Raw genomic sequence first — 15,400 nt, forward strand, 5'->3', positions numbered from 1 at the left:
TTAACGATGAGAAAAAGATTGAAAAAGAATAAGTTATTTTTTATATACCATCCCATGGGTATATAGTATGATAAGCAACATGGTGTGGCTGACTGTTTGGTTTGTATTTTTATTTATTTGTTTGGAATCTAATGTAAAATGTAAAAACAAAGATAATGTGTATACATACATAAATTCTATATACAATATAAAACATGAAAAAAGAAAAAAAATAAAATTAAAAAATTATAAACATAAGCAAAATATTTACTTAAATTCGAATCCAGAAAATGGAGATAATAATGAAACATATGAAATAAAAAAGTTCGAACCAGAAAATATTCAGGTAAATAAAAATTTAAATATAAATATTTTTAAAAATCAAGAAGATGACTCAAATATATATAATGAAGGAATGTGTATATATAATATACTGAAGGATATTGAAATAAAGGATGTTAAAAAGGTTCCATCTTATGATCCTGAATTAACAAATGTAAAAGTTGAACAGTCTGAAAATGGTGAAACAAAACTAGTTAGTGATAACTCCCAAAATGAAAAATATTTAGAAAACTCATTAATATATAGTGACAAAAATTATGACATACCCAATGTATTAAATTATTACCCTGATGATATGTTTATATTTAATTTTGATGGTGTTATAAATATGAACAAGCAAGAAAAAATTGTTGTAGCATTTATAACATTTATAAAACTTTTTAAATGTCAATTCTTATTTAATAAGAAACAAATTTCAAACCTTCCTTTATATAAATTTATAACACATGATAAAACATATCTCTTTAATGATTATGCTAAACCAAATCAGACAATTAATAATGAAAATGATGACTTATTTATATTATTAAAAATTATTCCTAAATTTTTTTACACACGTTTATTATATATTTTTAAATATATAAAACGAAATCAAGATTTAGTAATTGCTATTAAATATATATATGACAATATAAATGATATATGTACAAAATATAACTATGACATTAATCAACTTATATCCATGAGCAAGTCATCAAATGCGATTGGTAGTAAACTTGAAAAATTCATGAAAAACAAATCAAACAATATAAATACAGAAACTAATGAACATGAACCAGCTAGCGAAATGGAAGAAAGTGAGGACCTGGCATACCAACTTGCTAAAGACCTCACAAACAATACATTCAACCCAAATAATATTGTAAAATATAAAAGAATAGAAAATCTTAGTAATATTTTTCCAAGCTTTAGAGTTGAATTCGAAAATTTTTATATAAATAATAAATATTTAGAGTTGTATAAAAAATATAATATAAAATATGAACAAATTTCAACTGAATTTAATAAAATACGAAACTTACTAATCAATAATGAAAATAAAGCATATACAAATTTATTAAAATATAGATATCCAATTAATAATCTAAATGAACAAGATAAAAAATATCATGAAACTTGGAATGTTACAGCTATAGATATAATAAATAATAATATTAATAAATATGGTAAACCTATTTATATTATTTCAACTGTTGAAGATTCTGATTTTATAAAATATACATTAAATCAGTTTGGAGTTCACATAAAAGATGAAAAAAATAATCATCTGTTACGTGTGTATGGAAAAAATAGTTTAAATGAAAATAAAGAGGATAGTGGTTTAGTTATATTGAGAAAGTTGGGAAAACTTATAAAATCAACCAATACACAAAATGTAAATAATAAAAATAGTCAAGAACAGATTGATTATATTTATGATCCATATAATATGGATATAAACTATTATAAATACTTTAAAAAAACTGGAAAAAAAAATTATTATTTAAATAAAAATTCAGATTATAATATGATCCTTAAAAATAAATGTAACTTGGTTTATAACATAATCAATACATATCATACTAATAATATGATACACATCATTGATGATAAATATGAAGATTTAAATGCTTTAAATAATGATATAAGATTTAATAATAAAGTTAAATTATATTTTTGTGAATGGGGATATAATACTTATAACGATAAATTAAAGTCTATTCTTAATGATAAAATAAAAACCTTTTCTGAAACTTTTAAACTCATTTTTTTATGTTGTACATATCAAAATTCACCAAGACGGAAACACACACATGGAAAGGGAATACCCCTTGATTTTTACTCAAAATTTATGCATAAATATTGTTTAAAAAATAATTTAGTAACAGAGCAGCCTATTGATGATTTGTAGAGGGTCCCCAACCCTTTATACATACACACTTTTTTTCTTTTTTAGTTATATTTTTTTCCTTTTCATTTGTTTACGTCATTTTTATACCATTTCACCACCACACTCATAATAAAAAATTCGACAAGTGCTTAAAATGTGAAGCCATGCAAAAGTATACATACACCCAAAACCACAACTAACATAACTTCGTACATTATGTTTACAACATTTGATTGAATACCAATTTTGTAAAAAAAACAAATGTGTGCACTATTATTATGATAACTATAAAACATTTCAATTTTTTGTTCATTATAAAAAGAAACCCTAATAGGGTTAAAAGAAAATTACAAACATATTTTATGGCGTATGATGTTTAAATGACTGCCAAAGATAAATGTACAGAAATAAATGTGTGTAATTAAAAAATGTGCAAAAATATATGCACAGAAATAAAAAAAATGACATAAATAAAAAATGTACATAAAAAATAATAGCAAATAGCGATAATTTACAAAAATAACAAAATAAATTTACATTTTTGGCTAGCTGGATTTTTTTTTCTGAACAAATTTTTATGGTGAGTTGATATATTTCTGAGCGTGCATGTGATATTTCTTATTTAAATCAAAGGCATCGACTAAAAATTCATCTAATTGATACAAATGCAAATTTAAATCTCCAGCTGATTGAGCAGCATAAACATCTCGACCTGAATAATTAACCTCAGGTATTTCTATATTCCATGATGGAATATCATTTTTTAATTGTTTAATAGCTGCTTCAATACGCCTTGAAACATAAAACCATGGGCCCATATTCATATGTTCTTCTTGTACCCATATAACATCTCTTAAATTAGGATAATTTTTTAGGTCGTTCATAAAACTTTTAAATGGAAATGGTGATAATTGTTCAATTCTAGCTATAGCAATATTTTGTATATTATTTGTATCTCTATAATTTAACAAATCATAATAAACTTGTCCTGAACATAAAATAATTCTTTTTATTTCTTCTTTTGGTTTTAATTTATGTTCAAATTCTTCTGCCAAATATGGTAAAAATTCAGTTGAAGTTAAAAAATTATTTATATTATCAAATGCCATTCTCATTTTTAACATTTTTTTGGGAGTTATAACAACAAGTGGTTTACGAAATGCTCTATGCATTTGTCTCCTTAATGCATGAAATAAATTTGAAGGTTTAGTACAATTTATAACTTGCATATTATGTTGCTGTATTATTTTTTTATCTTTATCTACTGAATAGTTAGCAATATCTTCCCTATCGTCACATAATTGTAAAAATCTTTCAATACGAGCGGATGAATGCTCAGGTCCTTGTCCATCATATCCATGGGGTAACAACATAACAATTCCTGATTGTTTATTCCATTTTGTTTCACCAGATGCAATATAATTATCTATCATAACTTGTGCACCATTTGCAAAGTCACCAAATTGTGCTTCCCAAACAACTAGTGCATCTGGGTGTTCATAACTATAACCAATTTCATATCCCAAACAAGCATATTCTGACAATAATGAATTATTAACTTCTATTGTATGGGGAGTTTTTAAAGAATCAAATATGTTATATTCTTCATAAGTAGTTTGGTCATGTAATATTGCATGCCTATGGGAAAAGGTTCCCCTTTGTGAATCTTGACCAGATATACGAGCATGAAAACCATCAGAAAGTAATGTTGCATATGCTAATAATTCTGCAGTTCCAAAATCAATATTATCTCCTGTTTCTAAACTTGTTATACGACTTTTAAATAATTTTGCAATAATTGGATGAGGATTAAAATTTTTTTTTATAGTAAATATTTGTTTCCCTAAATTTATTAAAATATCTTTTTCAACTCCAGTTTTTCTAGATGGAGAAAAATTTTGAGGATTAACCATATGCTCCCATTGTGGAAGATATTTTTTACTCATAGGTTTGGGTTCGAAATTTTTTGATTGTTCATATACTTGTTCATAATAGTCATATATTTTTTTTTTATTTTCTTCAAATTCTTTTAATGTTATTACATTTTCATCTATTAATTTTTTACTATAAATATCAAGAACAGATTTATGTCTAGCTATTACATCATATAATAATGGGTTTGTAAATTTAGGCATATCTAATTCATTATGACCATATTTTCGATATCCTACTAAATCAATAATTGTATCAATATTAAATTTATTTCTTATATCTAATGCTAGATCGAATACATATGTTACTGCTTCTGGGTCATCTGCATTTACATGTATAATTGGGATATCTATACATTTTCCTATATCAGTACAATATTTTCCTGATCTTGCATCTACTGGATATGTTGTGAACCCAATTTGATTATTTACGACTATATGTATAGTACCACCAACACTATAACTTGGTAATTTAGACATTTGAAATGTTTCATATGCAATTCCTTGTCCAGCTATAGATGCATCACCATGTATAATTATAGGTAACACCTTTTTTTTTTCTTTATCATTACAATAATATTGTTGGGCTCTAGTTTGCCCCATTAAAATGGGATTAACAGATTCTAAATGTGAAGAATTCTCAACAATACCTAGATGTATATATCTATTACTCTCTTCATCATAATGATCAATTTCAACACCTAAATGATATTTTACATCACCAGTATTACCCCATATATTATCACTAAATCCAGTTTTTCCTCGAAATTCAGACATCATTTGTTCTAAAGGTTTATGTAATACATTAAATAATACATTTAGTCTACCCCTATGAGACATACCCATCAATACACTATCAATATTTAATTTACATGCTCTTTTGACTAACTTCTTCATACCTGTTATTAATGTTTCACATCCATCCACACCAAATCTTTTTGTTGTAGCAAATTTTGCAGCCATATAATTTTCAAATATAAATGCTCGTGCAGTAAATTCTAATATTTCTTTTTTTTCATTATTACTAAAATGGTATGTTCTATCATTTTCTATTCTTTTTCTTATATAATTTACAATATTTTCATCTGATATATGCATATATTCAAATCCTATTGTTTGACAATATGTTTCTTCTAATTTATTTATTAAACATTCAAGTGTGCATGTTTTATTTCCATAACTAGAAAATCCTGTAATTGATGGCAAATCAAATGAAAATTCTTTTTTTAAATCTTCTTCAGTAAATCCAAAATTTTTATAAGTCATTTTTTTTTCATTATTATTTCCATTATGAATACTTGTATATGGTACTATATTTGGTAAAGGTAATGGATTTGTTTGTGCATATAAATGACCATTTTTTTGATACCATCTAATTAGCTGTGCAACTCTAGCTATGTCATATATATTTCCTGTTTTTCCTTTTTCTATCATTTCTTCATTTACATATGTAATTCGAAGATTATTATGTCGTTCACCATATTCTCTATCACTATTTTGGTATATTATTCTACTTGTTTCATCTAGTAAACCTTGATTGGGCATTCCATTACATATATTCGTGAAATATTGGTCCCATGATTTGTCTAATGTATTTCTGAACAAATCAGGTAAAAAATTATAAAAGAATTAAAAAATGTTAAAAAATATGAACAATTCAGGTTAATAGCACAAAAAAAAATACTTCTTTATTAACATGTACATAAATTTTTTTCAAATTTACCGATCATTTTTCCATAGACGATAAGCACTTTCTAAGTATGAAGCCATACTTGGGTTAAATCCTTCGTTGTATAATACACTACTTGTATGTATACATCTCTTTATAGTATTTCCATTTTTTCTACTTTTTTGCATTAAGTTGTTTTGGCATAATATCTTTTTCATCTTTAGCCTTTTTGAAAACGCGCAATCTATAACGCTAGTTCACCAAATGTATGCCCAAAAATAAATATATTATGTATGAGCATACGCACACGCATACACTCTCAAATAAATATTTTAATAAGGCTAAAATATAATATACATAATTGGATTAAAAGTTATTTTATAGTTAAATAGTACAAAACATATTATATTTTCATTTTCATTATATACTGTTTTTTGTGTGTTGGCAAATGTGAAAAAAAAAAGGGAAAAAATATATTATATATAAATATTATATATAAATATAATATTAAATAAAACGAATGTTAATAATTATGTAAGTATTTATACAATTGTATATTACTTTTTCCCCACTATTTTATGGGAAAAAATTATTTAATATGTTTATTATTTGTATAAATTACTAACCAAATGGAAAAACAATAGCGTATGTATATATAACATAATATTGTAACTAAACGGGGTATATTACATAAAAAAAAAAAAAAAATTATAATTTTGTGTTTTTCACATAATAATTATGAAACCAAATTGATATAAAAAATGAAAATAAAAATAGCTAAACAAATGAACAAATAATGAAAACATATGCATGTTTTTTTTTTTTGTAATTATATGACGTGCTATTTATAAATATATGCATCATCTTTTTTTTCAATTTTATATTTTGTAACAGATTACTCAAAAGGTAAAGATATAAAAAAAATATAGCATATTAAATAACAAAAAAAATAAATATATGTATGTATATACCCACAAATAAAAGTGACAGCTCGACAAGTGATTATACTTGTCTTTTTGTTTTTTTCAAATATTAAATATTTTTCCAAATTATAAAACAAATGTATAAAATATATACACCTATCAGCTTCGTGCTATTTATAAATAATTATATGGAGAACAAATATATACATACATAAAAAAATAAATATATATAGGTTTGTTGTTTATTTACAAAAAATGATTACTGACAGCAAATTAGTTATTTCATAATGTTGTCATAGTACTATCCTTCTACTTCGTCTTCATAACTTAATAATTTAAAAATATTTCACTTAAAAAAATTCAAATGTAGGGAATATATTCTGATTAAGTTGTAATAAGTTATGTTTTTTGTTTATTTTTTTCGCTCGATCAATCTACATTATCTCCATCCCAAAAAATTATTTTTTTCCATTTTGTTAGCAATAGCATTTTTAAAAATAAATGAAAAACAGTAGAAAAATGAAATATCCGTACTGTGTTATAATGCGGAATTAATTTTAATTTTTTGCAACGGACGGAAGCAGATTGTAATTGTGAGCATCGAAGACATTGAGGATATAATCTTTGTTTTGTATCATATAATTTAAATAATTTTAAAAAATATAAAATAAATTTTTTTTTTTTATAATATTCGATTGTGTCTTTAACAACTTGTATAGGTGGTTGATGATCCCCAATAAATTTGTCATAACAAACTGCTCCGCATGTATGACATCCTGTCTCTTTACAATAATTTCGTAATATGTCTATTTCTCTTTTTGTAGCATATGTCATATCTTTTTCAAGACTCTTCCTTGGGTTTGAGTAAACTCCTGGCATTTTCACATCACTAGGTGAAAACTTGTTATAGCTAAGAAAAAGATAGCAAAATATAAGATAGCAAAATAAAAAATAGCAAAATAAAAGATAGCAAAATAAAAGATAGCAAAATAAAGAATAGCCAAACGAGCAAACATGCACATATGGATGAATAACTTATCCAAAGACTCACCTTCCGTTAAACAGTTTGAAAAAAAGATTTGTTAAAACAAAGTAGCGTAAATAGTTAAAAGTAAACAAACTTAGTTTATTAAATTTTGTTATGACAAGTTTCTTTGCACATTGATACATAATCTCGTAACTATTTTTCAAAGATTTATTTATAAAATAGTCTGCACTATTATATAATATAGTTTTAATAAGTTGAACTTCATATTTGTTAAATAATATTCTTAATAATACTAATTGTATAACTTCACTCAACACATTAATGTAGTAATTAACTAAATTTAACTGAATGAATCCAATAATTCTTGAAACATACTTTGTCCCACTAATGTGTAAAATGCTTGATTGAGTTTTTTGAGAGACAATATTCAAATAGTGAAACAGGAAAAAGGAGGTGCATATCTGCATAATGTACATCGCTACAAATAAAAAGGTGAAACAATAAATACATAATAAAAAAAAGTGAAAAACTAAATGAACAACGATTATGTAGGTTACAACTTACTTATAAACCGAAAAAGGAGAGTCCTGAAAAAGTTAAAAAAATTTAAAATAATTCCATGCCGGTTATATGTCTTATTCATTAATATCATTCCATTAAAAAAAATATCAAGCTTATCTTCAACAAAACTTTTAATATATTTAGGTGATAAGATATCAAGTTTATATTTGGCTTTTACTGTAACATATTTCTTAATTATTTTTGGAGACTGGTGAATAAAATGTAAAATTTTCGATTTATTGATCTTTGAATAATTAACATTTTCAAATGCTTTACAACTTTTATATATTAAATTCACTTCATTTGTATAAAAACAATCATGGCATAATCTTTTTCTTATATTCTTTCCATTATTAAATAAGACATTTAATGGGACGTTATAATGCTCACTATTTTTAAATCTCGATTTTACAAAAAATAAATTTACAAAAAATAATAAAAGAAAAAATATTATCGAACTTACAATTTTCATTTTAACAAAACAAAATGACATACTATATTTTATTATCCATGTGTGTATTTTTTTTTTTTGTATTTAATTATTCTACCCTCTCTATATTTTCCTTAATTATTTCAACTCCTATTTTGAAAAAAAAAAAAAAAATAATAAATAGATATAAATAAATAATAAATAAATAATAAATTGCTATGACTTGTCATTACTCTCTTTTCTCTTTATGGTATGTCTATTTTGGGAGTGCATAAAATATAGAAAATTAATTAAATATCAAAACATTTTAAAATATTATTAAACTCATATTTCGAATATGACGGAGAAAAAAAAATAACCCTTAATTATGAAGCATATAAAGTGTGTAAAATTTTAAAATTATAATGTAATTAAAAAATTAATACCAAACTATAAGTTTTATAAAAAGGGAGAAAAATACATAATGTGTGTTAGACAAAATGGGGTTCATTTCAACGAATAGGTAAACACATTTTTTAATTTTATAAAATTTATAAAGTTTGTAAAGTTTACAAAAATATGTAAATAAAAATATACCCCTTTTTATAAATGCAAACATTTTTTATTTCCTCGTCCGTTTTATAACGTGTGTATGCAATAGCATAAATAAAATTGTTAATTTTTCAAATTGCTGGAAAAAAATTAACACTTAAAATTGCCACCATTTTCAAACAATAATAATAATAATATTACGAGTCCTTTGTTAGCTTAGCTAAAAAATGTCTTAACTAGTTAATTTCAAATATACATAAAAGTTTTTTTAATAATATAAAGAAAAAAAAAATATAACAAATAAAAAGATTTAAAAAATAAAAAAAATTAAATATAATTATAAATTTAAGTATACATAAAAAAAAGGAAAGTATCATTATAGGAATACTTTTAGTATGTCCATATTTAGTATATTCGGTTTTTTATTTTTTATTTTTATTGTCTGCTTCATATAGTTAAGTAAAATATGGGGTAAGCATCCAACACATAAAAAATTGGGAAAATGAAAAAACAAGGATCATCATATTTATTCTTTTAATATTATATTCATTCGATAAGTTTGAATTATCATGAATATATAAATGTATAGATTTAAATAATTGAATCATTTGTACAGACACTGTAATGTAATAATAGAGTTGTGTTAATCTATACATAGCATTACTATTTAAGAATAAAATTAAATTATATGGACTTAATTGATAAGACATATTATTATTCAAATTTTTGAAAACTTGTGAATTATTTTTTTTATCAAACTCGAGATTCTTCATACTATCATCAATACCTCCAAAAGCTGATGTATACATAAAATATAAAAAGTAATAAGAAAATTTTGTAATTATTAATGCACACATTATAACAAACTTATAAGATATAAATGATAAAATGTGTAAAAACGGTAAATTAATATCTCTACACATTAATAAAAATAATATTTTGACTATAGCTGTTTCAAAAAATAATAAAATAAATATATAAGATGATGTGTTAAATAAATTATCTGGATTAAATATAAAATTATTTTTTTGAGCTGTCACTGTTATTGTATATAATAAAATATAAGTAATAACTGACATTAAAGGGATGTATAGATCTGCTTGAAATATACCTATATTATTATTATAATCAATATAATTTAAATTATTCATTTTGTTATCTGTTTCTGTATTCTCTTTTTTATCATTATAAAAAAGGTTTCCATTATTTTTATTATTTTCAAATCGAGTATTATTTATATTACTGTTCATGCTTACATTATCTGTGCTATTATTATATGCATTATAATTTCCATTAAAAATAAAAGATGAGTTATAATTCTTATTTTGCATATTCGTTTCCATTTTCTTTTTTAAATGTGTATATACATAGTAAGTTCTAGATTCAAATAATGCTTTACGTATATATATATAAGGAACTATTATAAATAATATTTTACTAAGTACATATGAATGTGTAACATTAAAATAATCTCGTAATATTGATAATTTATTTCTAATAAAACTTGAATTATTTATTTCTATTTTTTTTTCTAATTCATTCATAACCATATTTGTAACTCCTCTTTTTACTAAATTATTTAACTCACTATTTGTATCTGTATTTTTTGTTAATGTTTCAAAAATATTATGGACAATCCCTTTATCATTACTATTATTATTTGTATTATTATTTTCTTGACTCATTATTTCCATACCTTTATTTAAAAATAAATTTGCTTTTTTCAAAAAACTACTACCTATACTACTACTATTACCTGTTTGAAAATTATTTGTTGTATTATTATTTAATATATTTCCATTTATTACATCACTAGATTGATGCATATTATTATTAACAAATTTTAGCTGGTCATTCATAAAGCTACTATTTTCTTTAACACCCATTTCGGGACTACCAAACTTGTTACTACCCATGTTCATTATATTGGGGCCATTTGGCACATTTGGCACATTTGGGACGTTTGACATATTTGAAAAATTCTGAACATATCCCATATTTCTATTATTGGAAAACCCATGCATAGTTCTAACATCGTTAGCATGGGTAGCCATATTGACATTTTTATTATGACTAAATATTGGATAGTTATCAACTTCCGTTGTATTATTTTTATTTTCAAATTTTTTATCATTAAAAATAGAAGATCGATTTATTATGTTACTATCTTTGTTATTTAAAATATTTATACCACTAGAATTTGTATCATTGCTAAACATGTAATTTTGTTTTTTTCCTAAAATAGGGTGAGTGTTGACATAGTTTGAAGAAACTGCCTGACTGTTCATATTATTATTACTAAAATTATCATTTGGATTTATATTATAATTATCATTCGGATTTATATTATAATTATTTGTAAAGCTATTAGCATTATCTTGAACATGATGATTATTATTATTTCCAACATTATTCATATAATTTATATGAGGTATATTACCGGTATTTAATTTATTTCTTTGATATATTTGATTATTTTTATTATAGTCTGTATTGGTCATTTGGTTTTGTTCTCTTAAATGGCTGACATTGTTTCCCTTCCTTCGGTCATGGATATTAAAATCCCCGTAAGTTGGATTTTGATTCATTATTAACAAACATATGAAAAAAAATAAAATTATATAAATAATAAATTAACGATGGAATTTTCTTTCTATATCTGTATGGCAACAATTGTATAGTAAATATCCATAACATGATAGAAATTTTTGTATACATGAAAATGCAGTACCATATATCTATGCATTATCTATGCATTGTATAGTATATGCATTCTTTATTTATTTATATTGTATAATGTATTTAAGTATTTGCCAATCTTTGAAATTCTAATATGAAAAATTAATAAAGTAAAATATCAATGCTGGCGGAATATATATTATCATTAATATATAAAATAATATTTTATAACACTTTTAAAAAATAATGAAATGAAGTAACAAACGCTTACGAATTATATGCGTGGTCATGCATATAAAAAATATTATATACATAATATATATATATATACATACATACATACGGTATATTAATTAATAATATTATATGCATATCTGAATATTTAAAATAGTTGAAAAAAATTATGCAAATAGAGTGAAAAATATTAAACAAAATTAATAAAATAAAGCAAAAGAATTAATGAATAAAAAAAATGAAAATACTATTAAACTGCCATTGAAATAAAAATATAAATACTATGACATGGAAAAATGGCTACAATATAAAAAATTGTAAATTGGATATTTTATAAATCTGTTATTTTTTTTTATCCCCTATATAAAGGGAAAGAATGATAATATATATAATATATAAATATATTTATAAAAATTTTAAATATGTATATAATTCAATTATGCGTGCAATATATATATAGTAATATATATAATCACAATACTCCATATAAATATGTTTAACAAGCAATATATCAAACCAAATGGGGAAACTGTTGTCTAATTTTGTTTTGATATATTCACGTATATACATATGTATATGCATGCCATATTCATATATGATTAGCAATTCTCAATAAGCACAAAAAAATAAATATTGAACTTTGCTTTGTATTTGTAATACCTTTTGTTCTTTTACTTTTATTTTTCATATATAACAATATATTTTAAAAAAATTAAAATGTTTCACATTATAATAATATGGAATTTAAAACGGCATTAAAAAAAAAAAAAAATAAAGTCACACTAAATTAACTTATATTTCAAAATATAGTCCAATATTAAGACAATTATAAGTAAAAAACAAAATAACATATAAAATATCATTTAAACAATAACATACAATAAGCATATGTGCAAATGTAGAAAAAATTATTTATGGATTGCAATATAATAGGAAGTGTTTGCTTATCCATTGTGCATGCATTTTTTATGATATTCAATTTTTTTTTTATGAACAAAAAATATTATATATTAAAAAAAGCTAGCCAACTATAATTTTTTCCATGTTTATTTTGCTTTTTTCAGCAAAATTATATATGCAATTTTTATTAGCATACGTTGATAAAATACTGTCTCTCTTCTCTTCTACAAACAAATCATCATATTCGTTTTTGTTGCATAATTCTAGTAGTTTAAAACCATCTCTCATGGCGAGAAAATGCCTAAAAAATGCACACACATAATAAAAAATTTGAAAAAAAATATTAACGTTCATACATTATTGCATGGAATTATGAAAAAAAAACATTAACATGGTCATAACATTACACAAAATAACTGTACCTCCAACAGACATAAGACCGAAGTGCGTTAATGTTCCTCATGTAATAATCCTCATGACTCTCCAAAATATATATCGCTTTATCCTTTAATGAGCCCAATGAAAAAGTAAAGGGGAAAATATGTATTTTTTTGGTAGGCTCAACAAATTTATCTTGAGTATTTAAATAGTCGGATAAATATTTATATTTATCTGTTTGATTATTTGTTTGTAGTTCCGAACTATTTGGAACCAAAACTATAACTGATAAAAAATGTTTACTATCATTATTCAATATATTTAATATATCAGTATATGTAAATGTTTGGAAATATAAACGAGTAGCTAATGTGAGGTAAAACATGTCATCAGATGAAATATTTATTTCATCATTTGATATGGAATTTATATATTTATTAAAATTGTCTAAACAAATATTTTTCATATTTCTACTTTGATCTATAAACATCCATGTGTTTATAAAATAAAGTAAAATACTTATATTCAAAAAAGATGGTGATTTTAGAATAATATCATTTATATTATTATAATTATTTAGTATTTCATTTTTTATACATATATTAAAATTATTATCTTTTTCCATAGGGTTTTCACATATACTATACACAGTATTTGACAACGATTTATAAATTAAAAAAAATAAACTTGTATTTATTACCTTTTCTTTGTTATAATAATAATTACTAATTTTATAATAATCTTTTATATCCATAATATCTTCATATTTTATAATATAATCTTTATATTTATCTATATATTTTTTTAAAATTGATATTAAATATAATGTGTAATAATATACCACTTCAGGTTTTATATCAATTCCACAAATTGTTAAAATTTTCATTACCTCTGTTTTTTCGTTAATTTTTTTTATATATTTAAAATCATTGTCTATATTTTCACTTTCACATTTTTTATTTACATATTCTTCTATACTACTAGGATTATCAAAATTTAATAAATTTTCTTCATTTTCGACGAGTAATATATTATCGATTTCTCTTTTATTTGTACCGCCATTTATATAATTATCCATTAATTTTTTTATTTTTTGTTCATGTTTTTTTCGATTTCTAGCGAAATTGTCATTCGATAAATAATAATTTATTATATCCTTTTCTACTTGATATGAACTGTTCAATGAGCTGAAATGTCTTTTATTCCATATTGATCTGTATTTATTCGAATTAAAATTAGGAAGCTTGCATACACTTTTTATAAAAATTAAAGAACTATGTTTAGCTCGACTAGCGTTCATAGAGATAAAGAGAAATAAAAAAAAAAAAAAATTAAAAAAATTCTGACTTGATCATAAAAAAATAGGTAAACATTGGTTATATGGAAAAATGTGTGAAATATCAAACTGCTTAATTTTTAGCTCTTTATGCTACTATCTATTGTTTGTGTTTCCTATATAATAAAATTCACATTAAATTTTTTGGATGGTTGTGAGCATTGGAACAATTATAAAATACTACATACATACAACATATGTACAATATGCGTAAGCTTGTATTTCTTAAAAGGGGGAGTTCATAATACTTAGGCCTAAATAATTTCATTTTATTTTTTTTTTTTTGTAAATTAGCTCGAAATATGTGCTTTATTATTATTACTATTATATTTTTTTAAGCAAACTGAATGGCCGCAAAAAGCATACGAACTAAATAAATATACATATATATTTCCAAAGACTTTAAAACATTGTTATTCCCCATATATGAAATAATTTTATCCCTATATACACATTTCTACAATATTTCCAAGTTCTTAATAAATATGTAGATATAAAAATAAAATTAAATTAGCTTCCTGACCGCTTTGCCAAAGTTCAAATGGTGAACGATTAAAATGGGTGGAAAAATTAATAAAAAAAAAAATAGAAAAAAAAATTGAAGAAAACATACATAAAGTATATAGAATATATGGAAGCCGTTATTTTT

General features: G+C 22.9%; 5 protein-coding genes across 5 annotated transcripts; 1 reads left to right on the forward strand and 4 right to left on the reverse strand.

Moving 5' to 3' along the window:
• Positions 1–67: 67 nt before the first annotated feature.
• Positions 68–2,212, forward strand: PVVCY_0700980 (conserved Plasmodium protein, unknown function; the record flags this gene model as incomplete). The annotated part of the gene is made up of 1 exon (XM_008627950.1): positions 68–2,212. One exon carries the CDS (start codon positions 68–70, stop codon positions 2,210–2,212), a length of 2,145 nt encoding a protein of 714 aa, XP_008626172.1.
• A 554-nt stretch (positions 2,213–2,766) lies between these two features.
• PVVCY_0700990 (2-oxoglutarate dehydrogenase E1 component, putative) lies at positions 2,767–6,009 on the reverse strand (the record flags this gene model as incomplete). Its single annotated transcript, XM_008627949.1, has 2 exons — positions 2,767–5,719; positions 5,846–6,009. 2 exons carry the CDS (start codon positions 6,007–6,009, stop codon positions 2,767–2,769), a joined length of 3,117 nt encoding a protein of 1,038 aa, XP_008626171.1.
• Positions 6,010–7,143: 1,134 nt separating this feature from the next.
• On the reverse strand, positions 7,144–8,756 carry PVVCY_0701000 (conserved Plasmodium protein, unknown function; the record flags this gene model as incomplete). Its single annotated transcript, XM_008627948.2, has 3 exons — positions 7,144–7,624; positions 7,766–8,180; positions 8,267–8,756. 3 exons carry the CDS (start codon positions 8,754–8,756, stop codon positions 7,144–7,146), a joined length of 1,386 nt encoding a protein of 461 aa, XP_008626170.2.
• Positions 8,757–9,679: 923 nt separating this feature from the next.
• Positions 9,680–11,812, reverse strand: PVVCY_0701010 (conserved Plasmodium protein, unknown function; the record flags this gene model as incomplete). The annotated part of the gene is made up of 1 exon (XM_008627947.1): positions 9,680–11,812. One exon carries the CDS (start codon positions 11,810–11,812, stop codon positions 9,680–9,682), a length of 2,133 nt encoding a protein of 710 aa, XP_008626169.1.
• Positions 11,813–13,157: 1,345 nt separating this feature from the next.
• Positions 13,158–14,715, reverse strand: PVVCY_0701020 (conserved Plasmodium protein, unknown function; the record flags this gene model as incomplete). Its single annotated transcript, XM_008627946.1, has 2 exons — positions 13,158–13,338; positions 13,460–14,715. The coding sequence occupies 2 exons, from the start codon at positions 14,713–14,715 to the stop codon at positions 13,158–13,160; spliced, it is 1,437 nt and encodes a 478-aa protein (XP_008626168.1).
• Positions 14,716–15,400: the final 685 nt, after the last annotated feature.

Source organism: Plasmodium vinckei (genome assembly GCF_900681995.1).
Source record: "Plasmodium vinckei vinckei genome assembly, chromosome: PVVCY_07".
NCBI classification, from domain to species: Eukaryota; Apicomplexa; class Aconoidasida; order Haemosporida; family Plasmodiidae; genus Plasmodium; species Plasmodium vinckei.